This window comes from Agelaius phoeniceus, chromosome Z (genome assembly GCF_051311805.1).
Source record: "Agelaius phoeniceus isolate bAgePho1 chromosome Z, bAgePho1.hap1, whole genome shotgun sequence".
In the NCBI taxonomy this organism is placed as follows: Eukaryota; Metazoa; Chordata; class Aves; order Passeriformes; family Icteridae; genus Agelaius; species Agelaius phoeniceus.
In genome coordinates this window covers 24,380,000-24,404,244 of record NC_135303.1, presented here as the reverse complement: position 1 = coordinate 24,404,244, position 24,245 = coordinate 24,380,000, and the positions used below count along the sequence as shown (strand labels likewise).

At 39.3% G+C, this 24,245-nt stretch overlaps 2 protein-coding genes across 3 annotated transcripts in view; one reads left to right on the top strand and one right to left on the bottom strand.

The window, feature by feature from the left end:
* NMRK1 (nicotinamide riboside kinase 1) overlaps window positions 1-3,489 on the bottom strand; it is an 8,809-nt gene extending 5,320 nt beyond the window's left edge. The window contains exons 1-4 of one of the 2 annotated variants that reach the window (XM_054651608.2): window positions 3,352-3,489; window positions 1,324-1,383; window positions 814-904; window positions 158-206 (exon numbers count right to left, since the gene is read on the bottom strand). In XM_054651608.2, coding sequence (XP_054507583.1) covers window positions 158-206; window positions 814-904; window positions 1,324-1,352 — 169 coding nt within the window. In that variant the 5' untranslated portion in view covers window positions 1,353-1,383; window positions 3,352-3,489. Of the gene's footprint in view, window positions 1-157; window positions 207-813; window positions 905-1,323; window positions 1,384-3,299 lie in introns of both variants that reach the window. The other variant, XM_054651607.2, reaches the window with a different exon arrangement.
* On the top strand, window positions 2,417-24,245 carry OSTF1 (osteoclast stimulating factor 1). Its single transcript, XM_054651829.2, has 11 exons — window positions 2,417-2,447; window positions 3,250-4,020; window positions 14,724-14,770; window positions 15,391-15,441; window positions 15,525-15,588; window positions 16,831-16,884; window positions 17,375-17,482; window positions 17,930-17,979; window positions 18,095-18,173; window positions 18,640-18,738; window positions 21,799-24,245. Exons 1-11 carry the CDS (start codon window positions 2,417-2,419, stop codon window positions 21,855-21,857), a joined length of 1,413 nt encoding a protein of 470 aa, XP_054507804.2. The 3' UTR covers window positions 21,858-24,245.

The following is a 24,245-nucleotide window of genomic DNA, read 5'->3' as shown; positions in this document are numbered from 1 at the left end:
CTGAAGATAATTAAGAGAAGGATTGCTCAGAAATAACCACTTGTTTACTGCCTTGCTCAGAAGGGAGGAGAGTGAGGGGATGGGATAGAAGAAGTGTTGAAGCTCAGCACAACAATTTCAGTACAATGTTCAAAAGCAGTGCATCAGAGTTACTGACCATCATATAGCTTAAATCCACGTTCATCTGTTTCTACTTCACACTCTGGCTGAAGGAGGAAAAAAATTTAATTTTTTCAAAGTTGCTTTTATGACCATGCTGAGAGATACATACTCTGTTTATAACCGTAAGGGTTTATACACTTTTGTATCCAATTAGTTAAATTTATCTTCAACATTAAACTGATGTAAACAACTGTTAAAATACATTACAAAAACTTTATTTAATTTAGACCAACAAACACTCCAAATCATATTACTTAAATTCATTAGAGCTATACTTTAGAAAAGTGTGTGTCAAAACACTAGTTGTTTTTCTGTTTTGACTTGGAAGACAAAGAACCACTTATTGTTGTATGTGTGTAGGCTTAAGATAGTATGATTAAACTCATTAGCAAAAGGATCTTGAAAAATTCATTCATACCTTATTTTAAAAGAATGGCAAAAAAGACAGGAAATTTCTATTGGCTGAGTATATTCAGTAGTTTGGCCACTTAAATTTCAGTTACCCCAGTGCTCATTTTATGATTCTTATTAAATTAACATTACTTTAAGCAGCACCAATTTTAAAAGTGGAGCAATAGGAGAACTGAAAAAATAATTGAAACCTACTCAAGCCTCCTTTTATCTATCAGGTTTTTCCAATAAAACTGTTACCTTAAAGAAGTCATCTTGAGAGATTATATCACAGTTGGGAAGCATATTCTTAAGTTTTTCTGCTAGCGTTGTTTTCCCTCCATTTGTTACACTGTTAAAAAACATTGCAAAAAGTTCACCAAGGCAAAAAGTAATCTTTTAAACATATGTACAAGCTCACACATAGATTTCTATATAGTTATATGCAAATAAAGAATACAACTTCCCCCAAATTTTAGTCACATTAAATACTCTCTACCTCTAGAAAATTTCTGGTATATTCCATCAGTTTTCAATAATCGGTACAGTAAATCAAGCTGTGCCAAGAAAGATGCTACAGATATCTGCACCTAAGGTCTCCAACTGACACAGAACAATTTCTTAAGAGTTACATGCTATAAAACTCCACAATTATATGTTGCATTTGTAATCCAGTTTAAAAAAAATGTATTCAGAAATAGAAATTATATCACATCATTCTGAGAAGACTAGTCTTAAGCTGTAGAGGAAATTTAATTTTGTATAACTTACCCCCCAAGGCCAATAACCAATACTTTCATAGTTTGTTTTCTCCTCAGTTCTTCCTTTTTACTGTCAAAAACAACAGCCAGTGAAAAATCTTAATTCAGGAACAAGAATGCAACTATGGTATTAAGAAATATCAATTATACAGTTAATTTATTTTCTTTCTCTTGTCCATCATTTTTCTTTTTGCAAAGGTACAGTCAGAATCTCAGCTGCTTGTTCTAATGCTAACCAAAAACCTGCAGTATATATGCCCCATCTTAAATTCCAATGTACTTTATTTTTGACAGTATTTTAATAGTTTGAAAGGAACTCTGGGAGAATCAATTCTAACAATGTTGGTATCATACAAGATCCTAAAGAAAAGCACAATCACTAGCTTAAGCATTAACAATATAAAAAAGACTAGGTAAACAGAAGCTGTGGTGGCAAAACAAACAAAATCATTAAGAAAGAAACAAGTGGCATGCTGAGGAGAAAGGTATTTTAAAGTTTCATGAAGACTTGTAACAAAGAGTATGTTCAAAAACTCTTTTATGAACCTGGTCTCAACAATGTAATATTCACTGTGTGATTCACCACTCCCTTTCTGAGGGTATTAACAGCACAGACCACACAAATCCTCCTCCTCTGCCCCACCACAGATTAATCTGGAAGCATTAAAACTACTGCAAGGGCAGTTTAAGCCATCCTAGCTGACTTAGCCTAGGTAGCACTTGATATTCCCCTGAAAAGATCGAAGAGTAAACTCTAAAGGTTAATTTGTCCACCATATCCCTGCTGCTTTCACCATATCCCACCAACTCTGAGGCTCTGACTGCCTGAACGCCTTCACTATAGTTAGAGCTGCCAGGAGACACAACTACTGCCTTGCCCCAGCTCTTTCCCCTGAACTTTCTTCTCGAATGGGTGTTTGCAGAGTACATAGTGAACTATCCTGGAAAAATACTGCAGCTGAAAAACAGTTCTGCAAAAGACAGGGGAAACAATGTTTGTCTTCAGTTTAACACATCAATTTATAACTATTTGTCCATAGGGAAACACACCCCTTTTTTTACCTGATCTATCATCCTAGGTCACGCTTAGGAAGGTAAAATCTATGACACCTAAGACCTCAAAGGACTTAGCAGGTAAAATTCTCCCTATGTCCAACAAACAAGTATCTGTACTGTATTAGGAAAAAGACTGTTACAGGGATCAGTATGAAAACAAAACCATATTGTTTCTGTGAAAGTAAGCTTTAGACACATGTGGAGCCTGAAATAATATAATCCTCTTGCATTTGGTGCAACGACTGGAAGTTCCACTGTTTCACATGTCTGTGCTATGATCTTCGTGTGCTTTTTAATGAATGGTAACATTAAAAAAATAACCAACAAAAGACATATTGACTAGTCCAAGCCATCATCTGTATGACAGTCATTGCTTTGCAATGGTGCTGCTTATCTACAGTAGTTGGCATTTGTGAGTTTTTTAAGTTAGTACACATTGGTTTTCTAGGAATATTAAAATTTTCAAATTCAGTGATGCATTGAATGCTCATAGTACTGGCTAACAATGCAAAGAGGGAAACGAGATAATTTTTTCTTAAGTGATGATACTCAGGCTACTTTAAAAATAAGATTTAAAAGCTCTAAATTTCTAAAAGTCATCAGTAAGGTTTGTGTTGCAGAAGACTACCCTTTGTTCCACAAAGGGTGTTACGCAACAAACCGAACAAACACGTTCACCTTTGGACTTTAATTTATGTCATTGTGTACATGCAAATTAATCCCAGTCTGCGGCAAAAAATACCATCATACAAAAACACACCAACTCTTCTGCCGTCCTGAGTAGTGTGTGAAAAAAACTTCAAAAGCAAATTTGTCACAAATGCTGCAACGCAGAAATCCTACGCTACTCTAACTTGGGTCAATTTGTCTCTTTAAACAGAGCACAAACCCCATGGCATCGCTGCAGTCATCCCATTTTTTAGGGCATACCGCGGCAATGCTCCCACGCACGGAGCTACCCCAGGGCGCACCGGACCCGCACCGGGAACGTCTCTCACAGCTGCGGGCCCACACCGCGGGGCTGGCGGAGGTTCTCGGCCGCGCCTCCACCAGTTGCAGTTCCAACACCTCAACGCCTCCGGAGTTCGCACTTCACTTCAACCACGCCGCGAGGGTTTCAAGAAGACATCCTTCCGCCAGCAGGGCTCCCCGCAGGCGGAGGGCCCGCCTCCTGCGTCCTGTCACGGAGCTGTGTGGGGCGCGCCCGCCTCCCAGCCGGGGCGGTCCGGCGCACAAATCGCCCCAGCCGGCTCGCGGGGAGCAGCCCCCTCGCAGCCGCCAGGACCGCCAGGACCGCCCGGCCCCCGCAGCGCCGCCCGGGCGGCCCCTCCGGCCTGGGCGGCTCCTCCGGCCGGGGCCGAGCGCGGGGAGGGAAGCGGCGGGGCCTGGTCCGCGGCGCGCGCGCTGATTGGCCGCGTGCCGCCCGGGGCTGGCGGGGGCGGGAGGGGTCGGCCGGGGCACGCCCTTCGTCCCGGCTCCTGCCGCCGCCGCCGCCGCTGTCGCTGCCGCGCTGCGCCCGGGGACTGCCGGGCTTCGCACCGCCGCCTCTCACCGCGGGCCCGCGCCCGGGCAGCCGATCGCCGTCGCGCCGCTCCCCCGTCCGTGCTTAGGCCAGCCATGTCCAAGCCGCCACCTAAACCGGCCAAGCCAGGTGAGGGAAGGACAGAGCGGCCTGGCCCGTCCTCGCCGTGCGGGGTGCGACGCAGCCCGCTGCTGCCGACACGTGAATGGCTTGAGTTTCGGGTCTGCGCTCTCGAACAGCCCGGGCGAGGGTGGGAGCGGGCACGGCCGTCCTTCCGTTCCGGACCGCACCCTGCCGCCATGAAGGCCGGCACCGCACGCCTGCTGTCGGCGGGGCGGGCTGCCCCTCCCGCGGCTGGAAAGCAGTGGGGGCTGCCCTCGGCACCGGGTCTGGGCCCGACCCCGCGCCCGCTTTAGCTCGGGAGAAGGCTGGGGTATGCCCCCAGTTCGGAGCCATCGCCCAGGGACAGGCTCCCCCGTGACGGGCTGGCAGAGCCCTCCTGCCCCGGCCTTGCTCGTCTGCAGCGCGGAGCCGCGGTGGCCGGCGGTGGCACTTGGCGCCGTGGCCCGCCCGGTGGCTATCCGGGAGCTGCTTGCGTAGCCTGAAATGCACAGGAAGCCTTTTACCCTTTTAACAAACAGCGCTGAAGTGCTCCGAGGTTGTCTCGTGATTGCTCGGATGGGTAATATGCTAACGCATAAAATCAGTTTTATAGTGTAGTCGCATGCAACATTCTTCATCATTAAAGTTGGAATCCACTGTTTTCCCTTGTAGGACTCCTAATAGCCAAACTCTAAATGTGCTCTTGGAAATTCAGGTGTCAATGTGCACGTCACCCTTTCTAGTGCATTTAGTCCTCAATGTGTAAGGTGTTGCACCTGTGCTTTTTCAGAAAAAAATTACTGCAAAGCCAATTTTCTAAAAATATTAATAGTAACCACAGCTTCTTCTAAAAATAAATTGAAAAACCATTGGAAGTTGCACAGTTTTAAGTCTTAGAATAGAAGTGGCATTTTTCAAGTAAATATACATTCTTCTGTGACAAATTTAACAATTAGCTTTAGGGTTTTGGGTTTTTTTAAGTAAGGAATTGATCTGGAAAATTTAGTGGCTATTTATCATGGTTTTGTATCATCTGTCACTGTAAAAGCTTAAATTCTTATTTAGAAGTTAAAAATCCGCTGTGATATCTCCCAAACCAGGACTATCTGATACCTAAGTACATCCAAACTTCAATTTTTTTTGCACTTGGAATACTGTTTAAAATGCCAATGTAAAAAAAATGCTTAGCCTAATTGAGTATTTTAACTAGGTAGCTTATAAAACAGATTTTTAATTTGAAGTCACATAAGTGCAGAAACAAGTTTAGACCATTTAAACCATCAGTCTCATCCTGCCTGCAGAAGCAAAATCTGCTAAAGCTCTCTGGCTGTAATTTCATCCTCAGAAGAATTTCCTCTCCCTGTAGTTTGCTAAGCTTCTTTGAAAACAGCTTCCTTGAAATGAAAAAGACAGTAATAAAAGCATTGCTGTTGTGCACCCTTACCAAAAACAATCAGTACTGAGGAAGTTGGCAGGCTTCTGAAAGAATGTGGTGTTTCACAGCTGAATATGTGTGAAAAATGGGATTTTCTGATGAAGTTGATAACTCAGTTTTCTGTTTTTTCAAGAAGATGAGTCAAATTTAACATAAGATTCTTAAGAGTTAGAGGCTGTAGCTCTGACTAACTAACAGGAGCTCTCAGACTGACTCAGACGTGTTCTGTCCAAAGCTAGGTTTCTCTCCCTAGTTTGGTGGGGTGCAGTTTGATCTGATAAAATGTGGACTGTCATCAAAGGGACAAGTTCCCTACCCCCACCATCCCTTTCTGTTCCATTTAGTTACATGACAAGCTGATGGTGCTCTCAACTTTTTTATCCAGTTATTTGTATGTCTATGTAAGGTTATTTTTATGTCTGATGAACTTGCTGAGCTGGTTTACCAGCATGAGTGCTTGACACAGCAAAAGGAAATTCATAGGAGAAGGAAGAATGTAAGTAAGAAAGTAAGATTGTATTGCTAGTGACTTTCAGAGCTGATTAAGGGTAATAAGATTCATTTTTCCAAATCCCTGACTTTTGAGGAGAGAAAATTTCGTGGTGTGTGTTGTGTCAGATTTTTTTCAAAGTAATTTTTCTGAAAGGGACTGCCTTCTTGCATACTTAAATATCTCTGTAGTTGCATGTTTGACTTCTGTATGTTAATACAGATAATACACCTTTGATACTGTAATTGAATTTCTTGGGGTTATAGATAGATGTTATTTAAAGACATAAATATAGGAACTTCATGTGGTGATATAGTTTCTACAGCACTGGAAGGCTGTCTCTTTCGGTGGCATTTTGACTGCATTTACTCGAGTGTTTTGGTGCCTTTGGCCAAGCTGTGTTGATTTTTCTTCACTGGTTATTAGGTATCAAGTCTGTAAGCTCTGTCAGGAAACAGCAAGCCTGCTTGCATTGCTTATGAATTATGAAAGTGCAGGACAGACAGGAGAGAAAACCAGACATTGGTTGCTGTCATCCATTCCTCTGTGTTTGGGAAATAAGAAGTGAAGATTGGACAGAGAAGGAGGGAAATATTTTGGTGGTGGGGAAGTGAAAATATATCGTGAAATAAATTTCCTTTTTAAAACACTAAGTCTTCACTGCTCAACTCAAGGATTTTGGACCTGAGTTTAGTGCTTTAAAAATGTGGGCAAAAGAGGTGATAAGAAGGGGGAAAACCAACTAGCTGTGACGCTGTCATTTTCTTCAGTACATGAGAGCATTTTTTCTGACAGATTGCTTTTCTGTAAATCCTGTTGTGTGCACAGCACTTAATTTCAGTTACAGAGATGGTTTTGACATCAACATATGTTAGACAGTTGTGTTTCTGAACACTTGAGCTAGTCTTTTGGGTCTGTAGTCAGCCCTTGGGTAAGGGGACAAGATTGTTTATAGAGACTCTAAATGTCTTTTAGCTTATAGTGTTTTCAGGCCTTTTTTTTAAGAAATGCTTTACTTTCCCTGTGTAACTCTGTATTGTTACTGTTTTCTAGCTGTAGCTTTTGTTTAGACTCACTATCAAAAATAAAACAGAATGGAGTGGATGTTGAAAATAGCAGAAACATAGTTTTTTTCTGTCAGCATTATGCAAGAGTAGGGTTTCCCCTGCATCTTTTAAGAAATCCGTTGATGTCTCAAACTACATTATACTTTGCAGAGTTCATATCATGTTGGATATTAATCCTGTTTACAAAAAGGATTTTAAGTCCTTCAGATTTGAGAAGCTTTAATGGCTTCTGCTTAGTTGTCTGTTACTTAAGCAGTGTTTTCTTGAAGAGTGCTAACTGTCATGATGTCTTTTTGATTAGAGCCTTATATAGTGTGCAGCAAAAGCTTTTGGGGAGATAAAAGGGGTGTACTGATATTTTTTAAAAGTCTTACTTTCATGTTCATGGTAAGGTTTGTTGATCCTGGTCTAGAGTTGAGACAACATTTATATTCTATAGAGAAGGACCAGCGTTTGTACCAAGGAAATTAGAGTTTTCAGTTACTCCAGTTGGGAGGGAGGCAGGAGGAAACATAAGGATTTAACATAAAGGGTTGCTACCTCAATGCTGTTTTGTTGACTTTTCTCCCGCTAGTTGCTGTCAGAGTTAAAAGTAGGATTCTTGACATAGATACTTAGTTTGAGTCATAAACAAGTTCACCTCAGTTCTAAGGTGAAGTAGGAGCTGTGACAGCTTTCACAGGAACAGAACACTTGCATTGAGTCACATGCCTAAGGCCTTGGCAGTTGGCTTAAATTAGATGTAAGTGATGGTGGTTTGGGTTTCTTCTGTACTCAAAGAAAGGTTTCTGTTAGCTAGGAAGATGTGAGCATGTGGATGTGGGGAGTTATACTTCAGTCATCAGGTCTGAAGGGAGAAAAACGTCAGAGAAACAATTAAACAGTTCCCAGTCTGCTTTCAATATGAATTATAAACTTTCATTTCAGACCTGAAACCCTCTTATTACTGCAAGTTGCTGGGACCTCCAGCAAGCTTCCTGCAAGTGAAGGCATGCTGGTATTAATAAAAATGCAATTGATGAAAAACAGAGGATTTCAGATCAGGCTATGACAGTGAGACTGTGTTCTCTTATATTTTCTGTGAGAATATTTTTACTTCTGATTTTCTCTAACAAAATGGCATTTGTTCCTTCCATTCCAGGTACTGATTAGTGCAGTCCATGATTGTTCCTGGGTACCTCAGTTTGTCATCTAGGCTGGCACCAGTCCATCCTTTGCATTTTTTAGTATGCCCTTCTACCCCTCCCCCAACATGTATTCTCTGTGTTCACTTCCCCTTTCTGGTAAGCGTTACTCAGAAGTTGAAGATTGTTCTCTAAACACTGGGGGCTCCACCTTTTTCTGTCTCCGTTGTGGCAATCCCTAAATGCTCTGTTGAACTCTGCTGTGTCGAACTCTGCTGTGTCGGTGAGCAAAATGCCAAAGTACAAATGGCACTCCTGTAAAAAGTGTTTCCAATACTTCTGTACCTGTTTGGAGACCTGTGTGCAAAGCACCTTGTTTTCCAGTTCCGAATGCTTACAGGCTCAGGGCAGAGTCTAGAAAGCTTCCCGAGGAAAAGGACCTGAGGGTGTTGGTCAACAGCTGGCTGAGTATGAGCCATCCCAGGTAGCCAAGAAGGCCACTGGCATCCTGGCCTGCATGAAGAGTGGTGTGGGCAGCAGACAGTACCTGTCCCCCTGTATTGGGTGGTGAGGCTGCACCTAAAGTCTTGGGTCCATTTCTGGGCCCCTCACTACCAAAAAGACATTGAGGTGCTGGAGAGACTCCAGAGAAGGGCAGTGGAGCTGATGGAGGGTCTGGAGAGTAGGTGGTATGAACTGAGGGAGCTGGTGGTGTTTATCCTGGAGGAAAGGAGTCTCAGGAGACCTTGTTGCTTTCTATGTCTGTCTGAAGAGAGGTTGTACAAAGGTGTGTGCTTTTCTCTTGTCCCAAGTGACAAGATGAGAGAAAATGGCCTCAAGTTGTGCCATGCAAGTTTAGGTTCAACATTAAGGAAAATTTCGTCACTGAAATTGTTTGTCAGGTATTGGAACAGGCTTTGCATATTTTCACCTTTTGGGACATTTGCTACAGGTAGGAGTTCAGGTTAGTTGTTTTCAATCAAGTTGGTGCTTGAGTAACTGATTCTGAACTGTTACTGTCTAGCTTTCTGGCAGCAAGGTGAAAGGTGGCCGATGAGAGCCTAGAATTAGCTTGAACCATTTAGGAGGTTGACAGACTTGTGGTTTTTTAACTAACTGTAGATTACCATAGTCAATTCTGATTTTCTACAGCACAGAAATTGTCCCTCCATGTACTGACAATGCTTTGTGACACTCAGTGAGTCAGTTCATCTTGAGTTAGTTATTACGATTTTTATGGTAGTCTTGAGCTACTCAGTCTTAATATAGCTAATGAAAAGATGCTGCATCAGGATCAATATCTAAATAGTAGCTCCTTATTTGAGTCAGTGAGATTTGATTATGGCAGCCTACAGCAGATGCTAACAAAAGACTCCTTTCAGTCCAGTGGGGCCAAACCTTGGTAGTTCCTGTAAACATTGATTTACCACCATCATTATTTTGTTTAAAATAGGCGTGTTTTGAACCAAGGACTGTGTTGGGGTGGTTTTATGTTTGAGGATGTGATGTTAATTGACAGCTAATGAAATTTCATTATCTCCCCTTTGGTGCTGAAATTTCAGCCTAACACAGTAATGCCATGCAGGTATAGGCCAGGTTTTGGTTTTTTTTTTTCTTTTCTAGCTTTTCATTAGGTGAGTTGAAATCAAATAAGAGAGTGGAAAATGTTTTGGTGGTAGAGGGGATTTTAATGCTAATGCGTGTGGTGGTTTAGAGAAGCTAGAGTAAAAGAACAGAAAGGAAGTGGGGAAAAAAGTCACTGTGAGAGAAACAGTAACTCTTTGTTGCTGTGCTCCTTACTTAGCACTTCTTTGGAAGCAGTCTTCTGTTAATGATACTGCAATTGATTAAAAATAGACCTCAGAGTTGTAAAAGAAAACAAAAATCTTTCAGTCTTTTTAGAAAATGGTGTTTTGGTTTTGTGAGGTCTTTTTATTACTTAGCATTATGAAGCAGTGCTGTTATCTCTCTTCAGTACCTATCAGAAGCTGCGTTTTTAAGCTGTTGTTACTGTTTAGTTTCTCTGTTTCATTGCTTTTATGCGCTAAGCAGGGAAAGGATCCTGTTAGAATTATGAGTTGCATGTTTCACTTCCTCAGAAAGGCTGGAGAAGTTTATAGGTAAGTTATTCAAAATAAATTAAAAGGTGTGGGGTCGGCCCAACCTGACATTAGCTTTATGTTGCTAGCTACAGTGAGTGGAGGTTTGTAGGCCAAGAGTATTTGTATCTATTCAGTATGGATAATAAGTTACGCTTTTTGCTTGTCAAGTAGTTGTTTTGCAGATGTTTAATGCAAATTCCATAAGAAGGGAGAAGACAGTCTTAAAGTTTGGGGTTTGTGAGACTAAAATATTACTGGTCTGTCTCAAATTTGCAAAAGCAGGGTGTGCTTTGCTGATGATGTGGAAGATCAGGTGGAAAAAGTGTGAGCTCCAGAGGATGACCACAACAAATCAGCCCGTGTTTATCAAGAAACTGGGGTTTGAGCCAGATAAGGGAAGAGGCCTATAAGTGTTTTATCATGTCTTCTCTTACTCATCTAGCTCAGGTGTGAAAACTCCCTTCTGTGGAGAAGGTGTCAGACATTCACACTAAGGCTGAAGGTATTCATCCCTGATGGTGGGGTATAACCAGCTCAACTACACTGACTTGAAAGGCAGCTGTCATATCTTAGAAGGTGCCATAAACCAACCGGGCCCCAGACCAATTTCTGAGGCCTCCCACCAGAGAGAACTGCGGATGATCCACAGTGTTATATCAGAGAGTGTTAAATTCTGCTCCCCCCTCGGAGATACCTGGTCATTCCCACCTGAACCTGAGCATATGATAATACATTTAACTTTGTGCTTCATGGGATTTTCCCTATGGATCGAGGTTGTGGCTGTCACTTTGATGTGGACATCAAAATTGTTAGTCTTGTCCCTGGGTCCATGGGTAGTGATTTCTTTCTGTTATTTTATCCTTTCTTTCTGTATTTCTTCTTTTAACTTCTTCTGGAAATATATTGTAAACCAGATGAAAAAATTCCAGTCAAGGCCTTAGTAAATGGCCTGTATCTGGTTAAGTTAAAGCTGCCTAAGTTAAAGTTTCTGAAGTCCCTTAGTTTGTGTGGATTTTGCTTTAAAATTTGCCAAGTATCTAATTCTACCTCAATGTTCTGAAAATTTGTATGTAAAGGTTTGTTATTAAAGATTTTTATTCTTTCTCCTGTACACTGTTCTAAATGACTCAAACAACCTTCCCCTAAACCCACTGAGCAGACCAGGGCATAACAGGACTGAAAAGAAGACCCCTTTGAATCTGTCCCTATGCCTAGAAAAAGATTTGTTGTGGGACATATCACTGCCCCGTGCTTCGATGTGCTTTGTTTTTAAAAGGGATACTCCTCTCATTAATCATGCTGAGAATAAAGTAATTAATGTGTGCCTTGTGCCTTGAAATTTTAAAAAAGTACATGTGCTCTGTGTTATAGTTACTTTGTCCTTTAAAAGTATGTGGTGGGGATGTGCAGTCAGTCAACTTTGATAAGTTCAAATCAGTGCTAATTACTGGTTCACTGTCCTACGGGAATGTTGAAACATGGTTTGTTCTAGAGAGATGGTAGTAAGTGGAAACAGAGGAAGACCTCAGGCACTTTCTAACTTTTTGTGTCCTCCAAAGCAAAAATTACTGCCAATGCAAGCTCTGTCTGCATGCCTAGAGATAGGTATTGCTAAATAAAAGTACTCCCAGTGATTAGGCACCCATGTGGCTAATAAAATACAATTTCTCTTGTTTGCAGAACTAGGATTCAAATCTGATGTGCCCTTTGCATGCTAACATTTTGTTATTTTAATCCTCTAGACTGTAAGTTGCATTAGCATTTGGTAACAAAAAAATCAAAATTTACAAATGCTGAAGTCCCCTTGTTCTAAGCTCTTAAATAAAGCAAAGTGAACAGGCTAAATATCTTTTTATCAATAAATTTTTAAAAGATCAATGCCAGTAATGAGTAGTGTTTAACTTCAGTATAAAGTACTGTGAAATTAATATTAACGAGACCTGTAGTTCTAGAGATGCAGACCTGTAGTTCTATAGATGCAGATCTGTACTTTATATTTCATCACAGAAGAGTGTTTTAGCATGTGTTGGTCTGTCTATGACACTGCAGTTGGACATTTGGGGAAGTAACTCCCTGTTTCAGGTTTATAGAATTTAAGAAAACCCCACAAACAAATGAAAAATGAATTGCCTTTTGTTTACACAATATGTTAGCCATACTGTAATCAGCATCAGTGTTTCCTGTTTTCTTTGCCTCCACAGGTGTGATAGCCTTAGAAAATCTGTTGGCACATATGCAGTATGTTAGTATAAAAGACACATGAAACACACAAATGCATGTTTCTCCTTTTCCCTGTCTTCTGCCATCTTCTCATTTCCCCTTTTAATATTTCTTACTCTTCCCTTTTGTTGTCCATTTCCTCCTCTTACATTAAACACTGAAGATCGGTGCATGATGGTTGCAGTCTCCATAGTTGTTAGTGTGCAGTTCTGTCTTTTGTTTTTGTGTCTTCTGTGTGAGAAAGCCAAGGAGGAGGGTCAGTACTCCTGTCTTCCATCATGTTGTGTCATTTCTTGTACTTTCTTTTTTTCTTTTTTCTTTTTTCTTTTTTTTTTTTTTTGTTTTTGTTTTGGTTTTTTTTTTTTTATCATTGTTGCTTAGCTTCTCCACAGCTGCAGTTCATGTTTCATGCTAAAGCTCTTTGGTCCAGGATGCATTACTGTGTGCTGTCCTTGTTCATCATCTCTGTATAGGTAGTAAACATCACTCAGGTTTCATTCTTCTTAGCAGTTGCCACAGTTGGAAGTATTTTGTTTCTGGGACAAAGGTTTGAGAAGTGTTGGACCTTTTATGTCTAGGAAATGGCTGCTATGTGAAAGAGACAACCAACCATTAAAGCCAAACTGAATTCCTGTTATTAAAAATTAGGAACTGGGAGGAGCAATTACATATTGGGAAAAGAAATATGTACAGTGTTTACACATATTCATCTTATTTTTGTGGTTTTACATGCACTTAGTCACAAAAAAGCCTGAGAATAGAGAACGACAGAAATGTCTTGCTTAGTTGTTATGCCTTGGCAAGTGTACCTTGGTATTACTGTTGCTAGGGAATATCCAGAGGCATTTGAAAATATAGTTTAAGAACCACCCCAAGGGATGCTGCAAAATTGCAGTTGGGTACCATCCTCCTTTCTCAAGGTGGTTAGCATATTCACCTCCAGGATCTCATTAAAGCCCTTAAGTTAACATTCTAAAATGATTGCTTTTGTGGGTAGGATTTTAGATACTAAAGGGATAATAAAGACATAAAAAAAAAGACAAAATTCTAGAGATGATGGTTCTTAATTAGAAATGTAAAGGCTTATTCTTGAGACCTACTCTGTATTTACTTGCTTATCTCCATTTAATAAACAACATGAAACATTGCATGTGTACACTTTATTTTACTGTATGGCCTTTGGTAGTAAGTTCATCAGTTTCCCTGAGTAGACAAAATAGTCTGGACCTAATGTGACCTAAGTAACACATTCTCCTGATGGATCAAGCTCTGCAATTTTATATAAGTTAATATGTATAAACACATATAGTGTAAGAACCTGTGTGTAACCTACACTTGCAAGATCATTTTATTAGAACATTAAAAGTAAATAAAGGTACATACTTAAGACTTCAGATACCTAAAAGTAAACAATAAAGAGCAGTCTGCCTAATATATTCCTCTAGTAAGTCCAATGGACTCCAGCAGCTCAACTAATTAAATTATGTAACATACATGTTTCTTCTATATTTGTACTTTCTGTTCATGCTCTTGGAAAGTACCTCTTGAATTTTTAAAAAAGTTTGTAGGCAACCTTCTTTTGTAGTTAATGCAGTTTAATTTGAAGCTCTCTGCATTCAGGTTATTTTTTCTTGGCTTGAATGCTGGTGTCAGTCCCTTCGAAAGTGCCCTATTAAAGCATCTGTTATCCACTTACTGGAATTGCAAACTCTATGCCTTATGTTAAGCATCTGAATAGAACAGGACATCAGTTGTACATTAAATAGGACTTTGTGACCATTTGTCATTTTTCTTTATCAGTTCTGTGTTACTGCATTATTTTCCTAATAATAACTGCAAGTAAGTGTAAGAACATTTTGGTGTCATTGATCATTGGTTTGTTTCTTTCTTCTTTCCTTAATTCTTTGTCATTTGACAGATTTGATGTTAGTAATAAAAGTACATACAGCATGTATGAGTGTGTGAGTGTGTATATGAGTGAAATTACTCTTTTCCTCAGAAATCGATGACAACACTTCTATTACCCAGTGAGCTATAAAGATCATATTAAGTGTGCAGAAGAGGCTACTTAGATGTAACTGATCAGGTGGCCAGTTTCCTTCATAACCCATGTTGCTGGGTTTTTTACCTCAGGTTGCTGAGTCTATTCATCGTGATTTTCTTTGATAGCACAAATTCATTCAGCAACCGGTGTTAAGCTTAAAGGAATGCATTTGGATTTAAGGGCTGCATTTAAAGGCATGGTACTGGTGCTGACTTTTTAATTGGGTTGTTTTGTTTTGGTTTTTTTAGGGCAGGTTAAAGTATTCAGGGCCCTGTATACATTTGAGCCCAGAACGGTAAGTACATCTTTACTTCAGCAGTTTGAGAATCTTGCTTTTAACCTTGTCCATAATATTTCTTCAATTCTGCTATTATTGGCATATTAGACTTAGTGTACTGAAACATTAATAAACTGTTGATGGATAGTCATTCTCAATGTGAATAAAACTGTCTGATTAATCATAAGTCTCTTTTAAGAACAGCTCTATTTAAAAGCAGCATGCTTTCTTCTGTAGTATCAGTTACCTACAATCAAGGATCAGAAATCTTGAATAATTTTTTTCTTCCAAAGACAGCAATGATAGTTGAGACCTAAGAGATCTGGAGAACTGGGACCAACCAAAAAGAGTTCCCAAATGAAGCTGACAAACCTAAGAGATATTTCACTGCTTCCTATGCACAGTGCTTTTTTGGAAAGGCCACAGTCTTCCTGTATTATTAGGAAAGTTAGTGAAACAGAAAGTTAGCTGTAAGCAAGTCAAACTATGGACTGTCAGGCTGTTGTCTTGGTGATAGAGAATTTGAGTTATCATTTTTTGAATGAATAGGTGAATGTATTCTGGCTTATCCAGGCAGTTGTTTTTCCTACATACACACATTCAGATATATTTGTTTCCTTTTTTTTTTTTTTTTAAAGCCAGATGAACTGTACTTTGAAGAAGGAGATATCATTTACATCTCAGACATGGTGAGTCTAAGACATCCTACACAGACTGAATATTTCTGAGATGCAATATATCCCATCTAAAATATTTTCCCTTTTCTCTGCAGAGTGATACAAATTGGTGGAAAGGAACTTGTAAAGGGAGAACTGGACTAATTCCAAGCAACTATGGTAAAGTCTAGAATATTTTTATTTGGTAAGATCATTCACAATTAAAGAAAATCACTAAATAAAAAGACATCATCTCAAAAATGGACCACAGTATTGGTACTTAACAGTACTCCACCATGTATTTCAGAGTACATCCATCTGCAGTAACAGTTACCAGTGGTAACCACTGTAGGTACCACTACATCAGCAGTGCACAAGCTGTCTTGTGTTTTTATAACCTAGGGACAGCTTGAGTTTGCTGAGTCTTCATGATTCTGGTTATGCTCTTAAGAGATACTGAGATACTCTCAGTTTTGAGGGGAAGAACACTTGGATCTAAAGGATGGAGTTTTGCATGCCTTTTGTTGTTTTTTTAGTGAATATATTCTGCCACAGAAAACATTGGTTTCTTGGGGTTTGCACCACATTAAATATCCCATATGTGTTTGGACTGAATAGAAACAGCTTTTTCAGATTCAACAAAAATCACTTTTAAAAGCCATCAGTACAGACAACACAACACAATTCCTCCAAGTCCTGCTAGGAATTGTAGACAGAGTAGCAGTGTCTCATGACAGATTGCATCACAGCTGCCAATATGACTTAGGTTGATTCATGTTGTCCCTTCTTCAGTAGGAGACATTATGGTAGCAATGCTCTGTTTCCCTGCCCTGTAGTTAGTAGAAATATATTAATAGAAATCTGTGGTGTAGTCATTGAGGCTACATGAATTTTCACTTTAGTTTGTGACTTCCAAACTGACTCTACTCTTGCTGTCTGCCAGAGACCAGAGATCATGCACTGTTAATATGCAAGAAGACTAATTTATACATGGTGCATATCTACATTCAAATTTCTTTTGAATATTGAAGTAAATATTTAAAATAAACCCAACAATCTCTTGATTCATGTTCCCATTGAGATAATTTGTAAAGCTTCAATTTTAGACCAGGGTTGGGGTAGTGTCTCTGTCCTCACATTTGCAAAAATTCCATGTATAAGCAGAACAGAAGCTTCTGCAGACCTTAAGAACAAAGAGTACTAGGAACACGTCTTCTTACACCACTTGTGCAATGTGATGCTGTTTGAAGTTTTCACAAGGTTTTCTCTGAATTAGTTTCCCATACACTAGAAATTAAAGTGCATCTCACTAGTCTGTCACTCACAAATCTCTTTTCATTTTAGAATCAAGTATGCTTTGTTTCCACACAGGTTTCAAGTACATGTTTCAGAAGTAGTTAGAATTTACTCTTTTCATTTCAGTGGCAGAGCAAGCAGAGTCTATTGATAATCCACTGCATGAAGCTGCCAAACGAGGTATGTTTGGTGTTTTAGTTGTGTGATGCCAAAGAATGATTTGCTTGTTTTCTACTGTAATAATAATAATAGTAATAGTAATAATAATATATTTAGAATTAAGATCTTCTACTTGTTTTGGTTGTTTTGTTTCTTGATCAAGTTATCTGGTAAGTTTTACAGCTTTGAAAAGTTGACATACTGCCTGGTGGAATTGCCACTCTGTCTATACACAGAGGAATAGTGGTACCATCCATTGAACTACATAGGGGTATAAAGTTCTTCTGCGAATGGAAGAAAAGATATTTGGTATTGGTTAGTATAACTTTGTCATGATTTGCTATGACTAGGTATAAGTGGTTGTTCAGTGAATTAAAATTGCTGCTAATCGCTTCCTCTCTTCATAAGTTCATGGGAAGACTGACACCATTTAGAAAGTACTATTTACCTGTAATGGTTCTTTTAACTTTCCAAAGAAAAGCCAATAATCAAAACTGATTTTGTCTTTCAGGCAACCTGAGCTGGTTGAGAGAGTGTTTGGATAATCGAGTCGGTGTCAATGGGTTAGACAAAGCTGGAAACACAGCTCTGTATTGGGCATGCCATGGAGGCCATAAAGGTATCAGAGTGTTAATTTGAAATTATTGTTGTCTGGTTTTCTTGTTAGGCTTCTTAGGCTGATTGATAAAATTGCAGTGCTAAATAATAAAGCCAGGGTTTTTTCAATGTAATTCTATTTATTTCTTTAATAAAAATCAGTCTAGGAGGTAGGTTCAGCTCCATCAAGTGCTGTGTGTTTTGTTGTTGCTGTTGAAGCAGGCATGCTCATTAGTGTAACTTAGAGGAAGAGTGGAAGGAGGACAGATCAAAAAGAAATGCAGTATTATTTAGGGTATTTCATGCAGAAGCGTTTTTTGTGACTAATTGTTGTTTGCCCAATGCAGTCTGATTTACAGATTTTCATTAGCTGATTTGATTGGTCTTTCATTGAATCTTAACTACAATGAATGCAAAAATAGCATAATTCCTTTCCACTAAATTCTTCTCTTGCCATCTCTCCCTGCAGATGTAGTAGATGTCCTGCTTGCCCAGGCAAATCTAGAGTTAAACCAACAGGTAGGTTGAACCCATAGACCCTTAGCATAGAGGTGTGATGTTACTCACCCTTGGTAGAAGCTGAAAGGGTTTTTGCTGCATTTTAATCCTGTTGCTTTTCCCTCTAACTCCACAGAACAAATTGGGAGACACAGCTTTGCATGCTGCTGCATGGAAAGGTTATGCAGATATTGTAGAGATGCTGCTGGAAAAGGGTAAAGATCTTCACCAAGGTTTCGACAATCTGTGTAGAGACTAGATTCCTGAATGTTGTTTAATTTGTATTTCTTAAGTACTTCTGTATAACCCAGCTACAGTCATTAGCCAGCTCACCTGCCTGACTTGCAGGAAAGGTCTTGCAGAAAATTCTGGCAGCTATTTGGAAGGTAGACATCTCACCTCAAGATAATTTCATCCTGCGTTACAGACAAAATTAGGCACTTTAACCCCAGAACAGCAATGACATCTGCTTCTTAAAAACAAAGAGCAGCCAGCAAGTTTCCTAAACAACTGTAGCTTATGCAAGAGCATCCATAGCTTTTGGTCTGCTTCAGAGCAGTCAGTAGCTCAGATTCCCTTGTCTATTACTGTTCTACCCACATTAGTGAAAGTCACATCATAATGGCATTGGTTGAGAAATAGCTGGGATTGTGATTTCTGATTAAACTTTTCTTCATGAAGGGGCAAGAACAGATCTGAAAAACAATGAGAAGAAACTGGCTTTAGATATGGCAACAAATGCAGCTTGTGCTTCCTTGCTTAAGAAGAAACAGAGTGCAGGTATTTCTGATTTTGTTTTTCTGATAATTACTTTTGAATAAAGAATACTTTAGTCAAATACCAATATACTGATAGCCATAAAAACCATTTGGGAGGTACGTGGGCTAAGACTTGTGTCTGGAAGGGCTTGCTTGAGAGAGTTAGTTTAGAGCTATGGTGGGAAGATTGTTTATCATATGCCATGCTGCTGACTCCACACAAAATGGCACCTTGTGTCACCAAGAGGTAGAAGAGTTCAGAAGGTGTGAAAATACTAGGGGAAGAGATGAAAATAGAAGACTGGCCCTTCAGACAAAATTAAAGCAAGGATAGAAACTATTTTAAAAGTAGCATACCAAAAGGGACAGGGTACAAGAATAAAACAATGTCCTGTCTTTCTCCATGTGCTTGTCTGTTCTTCCAAACTTAAGCCAAACAAGCACCAACATATGATCCTCCTTTTCTTACTGCTAATTTTTTTTTACTTTCTTTTTTCTATGTGTCTCTGAGTGACTGTCTAACCAAGAAATAAAGAATGCTTTCAGGTGTTAATTAAAATAGTCTCACTGCCTCCCACTTGTCTTCATCTCTCCTAATAGTATAGTGTTATAGTAGAGGAAATGTATTTCAATATCTGTATAGAGGCTTTGCCTCAGAGGTCTTGGTTGTCTTTGATAGGCTGCAGCTGCGATGTCTTTAATTAGGCTGCAGCTGTAACTAATGAAGATAACTGAGATAAAAGGGTTAGGCAGTCAGGGAGAGCCTTGGAGGAGCCCTGAACTGAGAGAGTACAGCATGCAGAAGAAGGAGTCTGTGCTGAGAAAATCTGCAGCCATGAAAACACACCAAGGAGGTATAGACTTTACAAATCTGATACAACAAGAATATGAGACTCTAGAAATAATAGAACAACAACAATTGGTGACCCCGACGTGATAGTTAAGAAAAGATAAGACAGCCGAGAGCTGTGGCGGCCAAGGGCTGCGACAGAACAGCCAAGAGCTGTGGTGATAGTTGGCAGAAGATAAGACAGCTGAGAGCTGTGGCGGCCAAGAGCTGTGACAGAACACAGCCTTTGGGTCAAGGAGCTGTGAAAGAGTATGGCCTTTGAGCAAGGAGCTATGTGTGTCGTACATGGCCTGTGAGTCATGAGAGAATATGGGTGTTGTACACGGCCTGTGAGTCATGGAGAAATGTATGTATTGTACTTGAACATCTGTACAACTGTTAACTCAAGTAAAAGGAAAGGGGGAAATACAGTAGAGGAAATGCATTTGAATATCTGTATAGAGGCTTTGCCCCAGAGGTCCCGGTTGCCCTTGATGGGCTGCAGCTGTAACCAATGAGGATAACTGAGATAAAAGGGGGCAGGTTAGCCAGTCAGGGAGAGCCTTGGAGGAGCCCTGAACTGAGAGAGAACAGCATGCAGAAGAAGGAGTCTGTGCTGAGAAGATCTGCAGCCATGAAAACACACCAAGGAGGTATAGACTTTACAAATCTGATACAAGAATATGAGACTCTAGAAATAATAGAACAACAACATAGTGTCCCTGTCCAAAAGAGTTAAAGAGGCTATTTTAAACAGTTAAAGACTGAATTGTTCAGTATTCTGTAAGTACTATTGCCTGTAGTTTTCAGGAGGCTGAAGTAAGGGTGGAAACTCTTAAGTGGAATAAAAAATTACTTGAAAACACAGGCAGGGTTACAGTCGGGTTTGGTGGGATATGCAGTACAGCAGTTGCATCCTCACAGGACTAGTGAGATCAGAGGGAATGCTAACCTGTAGGGGCCTAGAGATTATGGTAATTAAATGGAGGAATAGCTGACTGCAACTTGAGAAGGCCAGGAAGAGCAATTGCAGCAAAAATACTGTTCTGCTCTTTAGCAGAGGTAAAATCAGGATTTCCCAGAACCATGGCAAATTTTTTCTCCCAATCTTGGTTCTTAAGAAGGGAGTATTAAAAAAGGGCAGTATGTATATATAATATATATCATTATATATATATTATATAGTATTTTCCTAAAGTTACTTGATCCCTATTAGAAAAACTTCGTTCATCTTTGGTTGTTGATTGTAGGCACCTGGCACAGGTATTTTCTCTCTTCTGATGTCCCAATAATTATACTAATGTTTTATTTCCTGAAGCTAAGTAACTAATCTACATAACTAATCTACTTCTTCACTCCCTTTAAATTAATTTTGTTTCAATGGCTAAGTGATTTTTTGTCCTTAGTCACCTTGTCTCTGTCTTAGTCATCAGTCTCTGGTAATTTCATGCCCTGTCTTTTTTCATTTGCCTTAATATAACAGCTGATGTTCTCAGTCTAACTGCAGTTTCAGTATTAGCATCTTTGTTCATTTTTCTGTCTTAACTTGGGCTTTTATAATACTCTGACACCACCGATCTGTATACTTTCCTCACATTTTGTATTTTCTTGATTATTTTCACTAATTTAATTTTTCTATCTCTTGATTCTGCATTTAAATATTTCCAATGTCTGGATGTGAAATATTGTTCTTTTTCAGAGATTCAGTTCTATATCAGCAGTCATCTCTCCCTTGTTCCTGTTTACATATGGCTTCTATCGTAGTTCATCTATAAAACTGTTTTATTGGAGGAAGCTTACTTTGTCTCCAATGTTCAGATTTGTGCTTTATTGTACATACAGATATTCAAATGTCAATTGCTGAAGTACATTCTAAAAAATTAAAATTATTAAAATCATGTCATAGAAATATAAAAAGGTTGTGTTAATTGTGCCGCTAAACAGGGGAGCAGAAGAAATATACAGAAGAAATGTAATTTGTACTTGCTTGAAATATGGCCCCTTGAGCACAAGGCTCTGCAATTTCTTTTCTTCCTGTTCTCCATTTGCTGCTTCTCCTCCTAAAAATGATAAACATTTTTTTCACTTAGATTTCTTTTCCCAAAACGGTTGAGCAGGTTAATTTTAAACTTACTCATTTTTCTTGTTCCAGAAATGTAGGATAGCATGGTTATCACTTCTGTGAATTATGTCAGTCTTGTTGCCTCTGTGCCTGGTATTTTCAGTACTCTTTTTAATTTTGTTTCTTTCCAGGTACAGTCCGAACATTGAGTAATGCAGAGGAATACCTTGATGATGAAGACTCCGATTAGCTTTTTGATTCCATATCGAAAACTATAACTTGCATTGTCTATGTCATTTTCAAAACATATCTTTACAACTGTAAAAATATCTCACTTAGAGTATCGCAATATAGCATTTTAATGAGAGGGTGAAATCATGCTTGCAAAGGAATAATCTTCATATAGCCAGATAATGTCACATTTTAAGTTGGAGTTCCTTTTGGGAATTATCATAGAGAAAGTGTGGCACACCTTTAGCACTGAATATGGCAGAGGACCATCTTCTAAACTCACAGGTTTCATCTCAGGCCGTCCCAGCAAGTGCCTTGTATCTCTGGAATACTGAAAGGTCCACGTGGGACAGGAGGACACCACTGCTAACATTTCCCCAAATCCCTCTGGGTATATGTTCCTTCATGCAGCTAATACTGACAGTCAGTACTGGCTGGCAGACATAAAGGGAGATGCTGCCATAGAGAGGGGCAATTGTTTCCCTGCATGAGAGACAGCATTGCAAAGTTTGATTTTTAATTTTGGTAAAATTTTTTCCCTTCCTTCCTCCATCCCTCTTAAGTGAGATGCAAAATGACCTGAGACAATCTGCCTCAGGAGTGCTTTGTCTTCTCTATTGCTGTGGGCCCAGTCCCTGAAATGTAACACAGGTGAAAGACTTGCTTAAGTCAAGTTTGCTTTGGAAATTCACTTGGACTTTGTGGCTTGATTCTTTTGCTTTTCGAACTGTTATTATGCTGAAACCATTTGTAGTGAAAGGAACACAGAATATTTTTCTATTTATCCTGCCTAAATTTTTTTAATACAGATCTTTGCTTTTTTTTTTGCAAGTGCTCTTATGTCTTGTCCTAAATTACCTCAAAGTTTAAGTGTGTTTGAAGTAATGAGGGAAGATGTGCATCAAATATACCACAGGTATCTTTAGAAGAGACACCTGAAGCTGAATAAACGTTTTTAAAATGTATTGCTGCTTCCTGTGAATTAAAGAAAAATGGAAAATAAATTCAGCTACTTTGAAGATTCCCTGCAGAGTTAAAAAATAACTTCCTTCAGATTGCTCAAGTAGCTGTAGCCGAATATTGCACATTACCGAGAGATACTTTCTTATTGTTATGGTAAGTAAATGTTACAAGTATTTGAGATACAATCTCATTTTCAACTTTTTATTGCTAACTTCTGTAATAGAGTCTTCTGACAAATTCATTCTGACACAGCAGTGTGTGATACTAAAACAAAACCAAAAAATGGAGAAAAATAGGGACAAAAAAAAGCTCTTGTGAAAGACTGGGGATAAATAAAAAGCTCTTGTGGAAGTCTGGGGATAAATGAAAATCACACTAAGTATTTAAGAGATTTTAAAAAGTCTAGAGCACTCCTAATATCCGATTTTTAAAAATACATTGAGCCAGATTTTTATTTTTATCATCCTGCAAAGAACTAGATGCCAGTAAAGCTTGTTAAGCTCTTATCAAAGAAGGCAGTGTTTGATTGACCAGAAGTGTTTAAGATGGGTCATTGCACAAGTAGTCATCTGCAGATGTAATTCTAGACTATTTAAATGTTAAAACCATAGAACAAATGTTTTAGCCCTATGCAATACTGTGGTTAAATGAACAGTGATGTTTTATTTTGTGTGAACTTGAAGATCCTAGAGGGAAAGAAATAAAAACCAAAGCCACCAATTTTTTCTCTCTAGCTTTCATTAGAACGGTTGTTGAACATAACTCATTATATTTAAGACTGTTCTGCTTTTCATTTAATCAGCCAGCTCTTTTACTAGCTCAGCCTTTTATCATAGTTAAACCGCATCTTATGCTGCATACTGTTGATTAAAATTACGCAATTTCAAAATGCAAGCTTTAAAGTCCTGTAATGAGAGGCAAGAAGGTTCAGGTATCAGTTGCATGAGTCTTTTTCCTGCAAAAACAAAAAGCTCACAAACTTAAAAGTTTTCAGTGTCACAGGACATGGAGGGAATGGCTCAAGTCACTGTTTTTTCTGTGGAGCTTTGGAGGCAGAGTCTGTATTCATAAATAACTCTTAATGTAATGTCTTCTGCTGCCATGGGTTCAGCAGCCTACAAGGAAGAGGTTAGGTTCATGTCTGTGCAATTAACAGCTGCCAGAAGACCCTGTGTTCTGCAGACAGATCTAAGTGCTGCATAGGAGTTGTGACAGAAGCACAAGTTGAGCCCAAGGATTGCATCCAAAGTCTTGCTGGACTGTCCTGAAGGAAGCACATTTACATCACAGGCACGCAGGGAGTGCTGTTGTTTGTTTCCAGGACAAAAATTACTGCTTTTTGTTTTTTCCCACAACTTTGTTTTTCTTTATGAAACTGTCTATTCATCTTGTGAAATACAAATCACTGTGAAAGCTTTCAGGCAATAAATTACTTTTTGTCTAA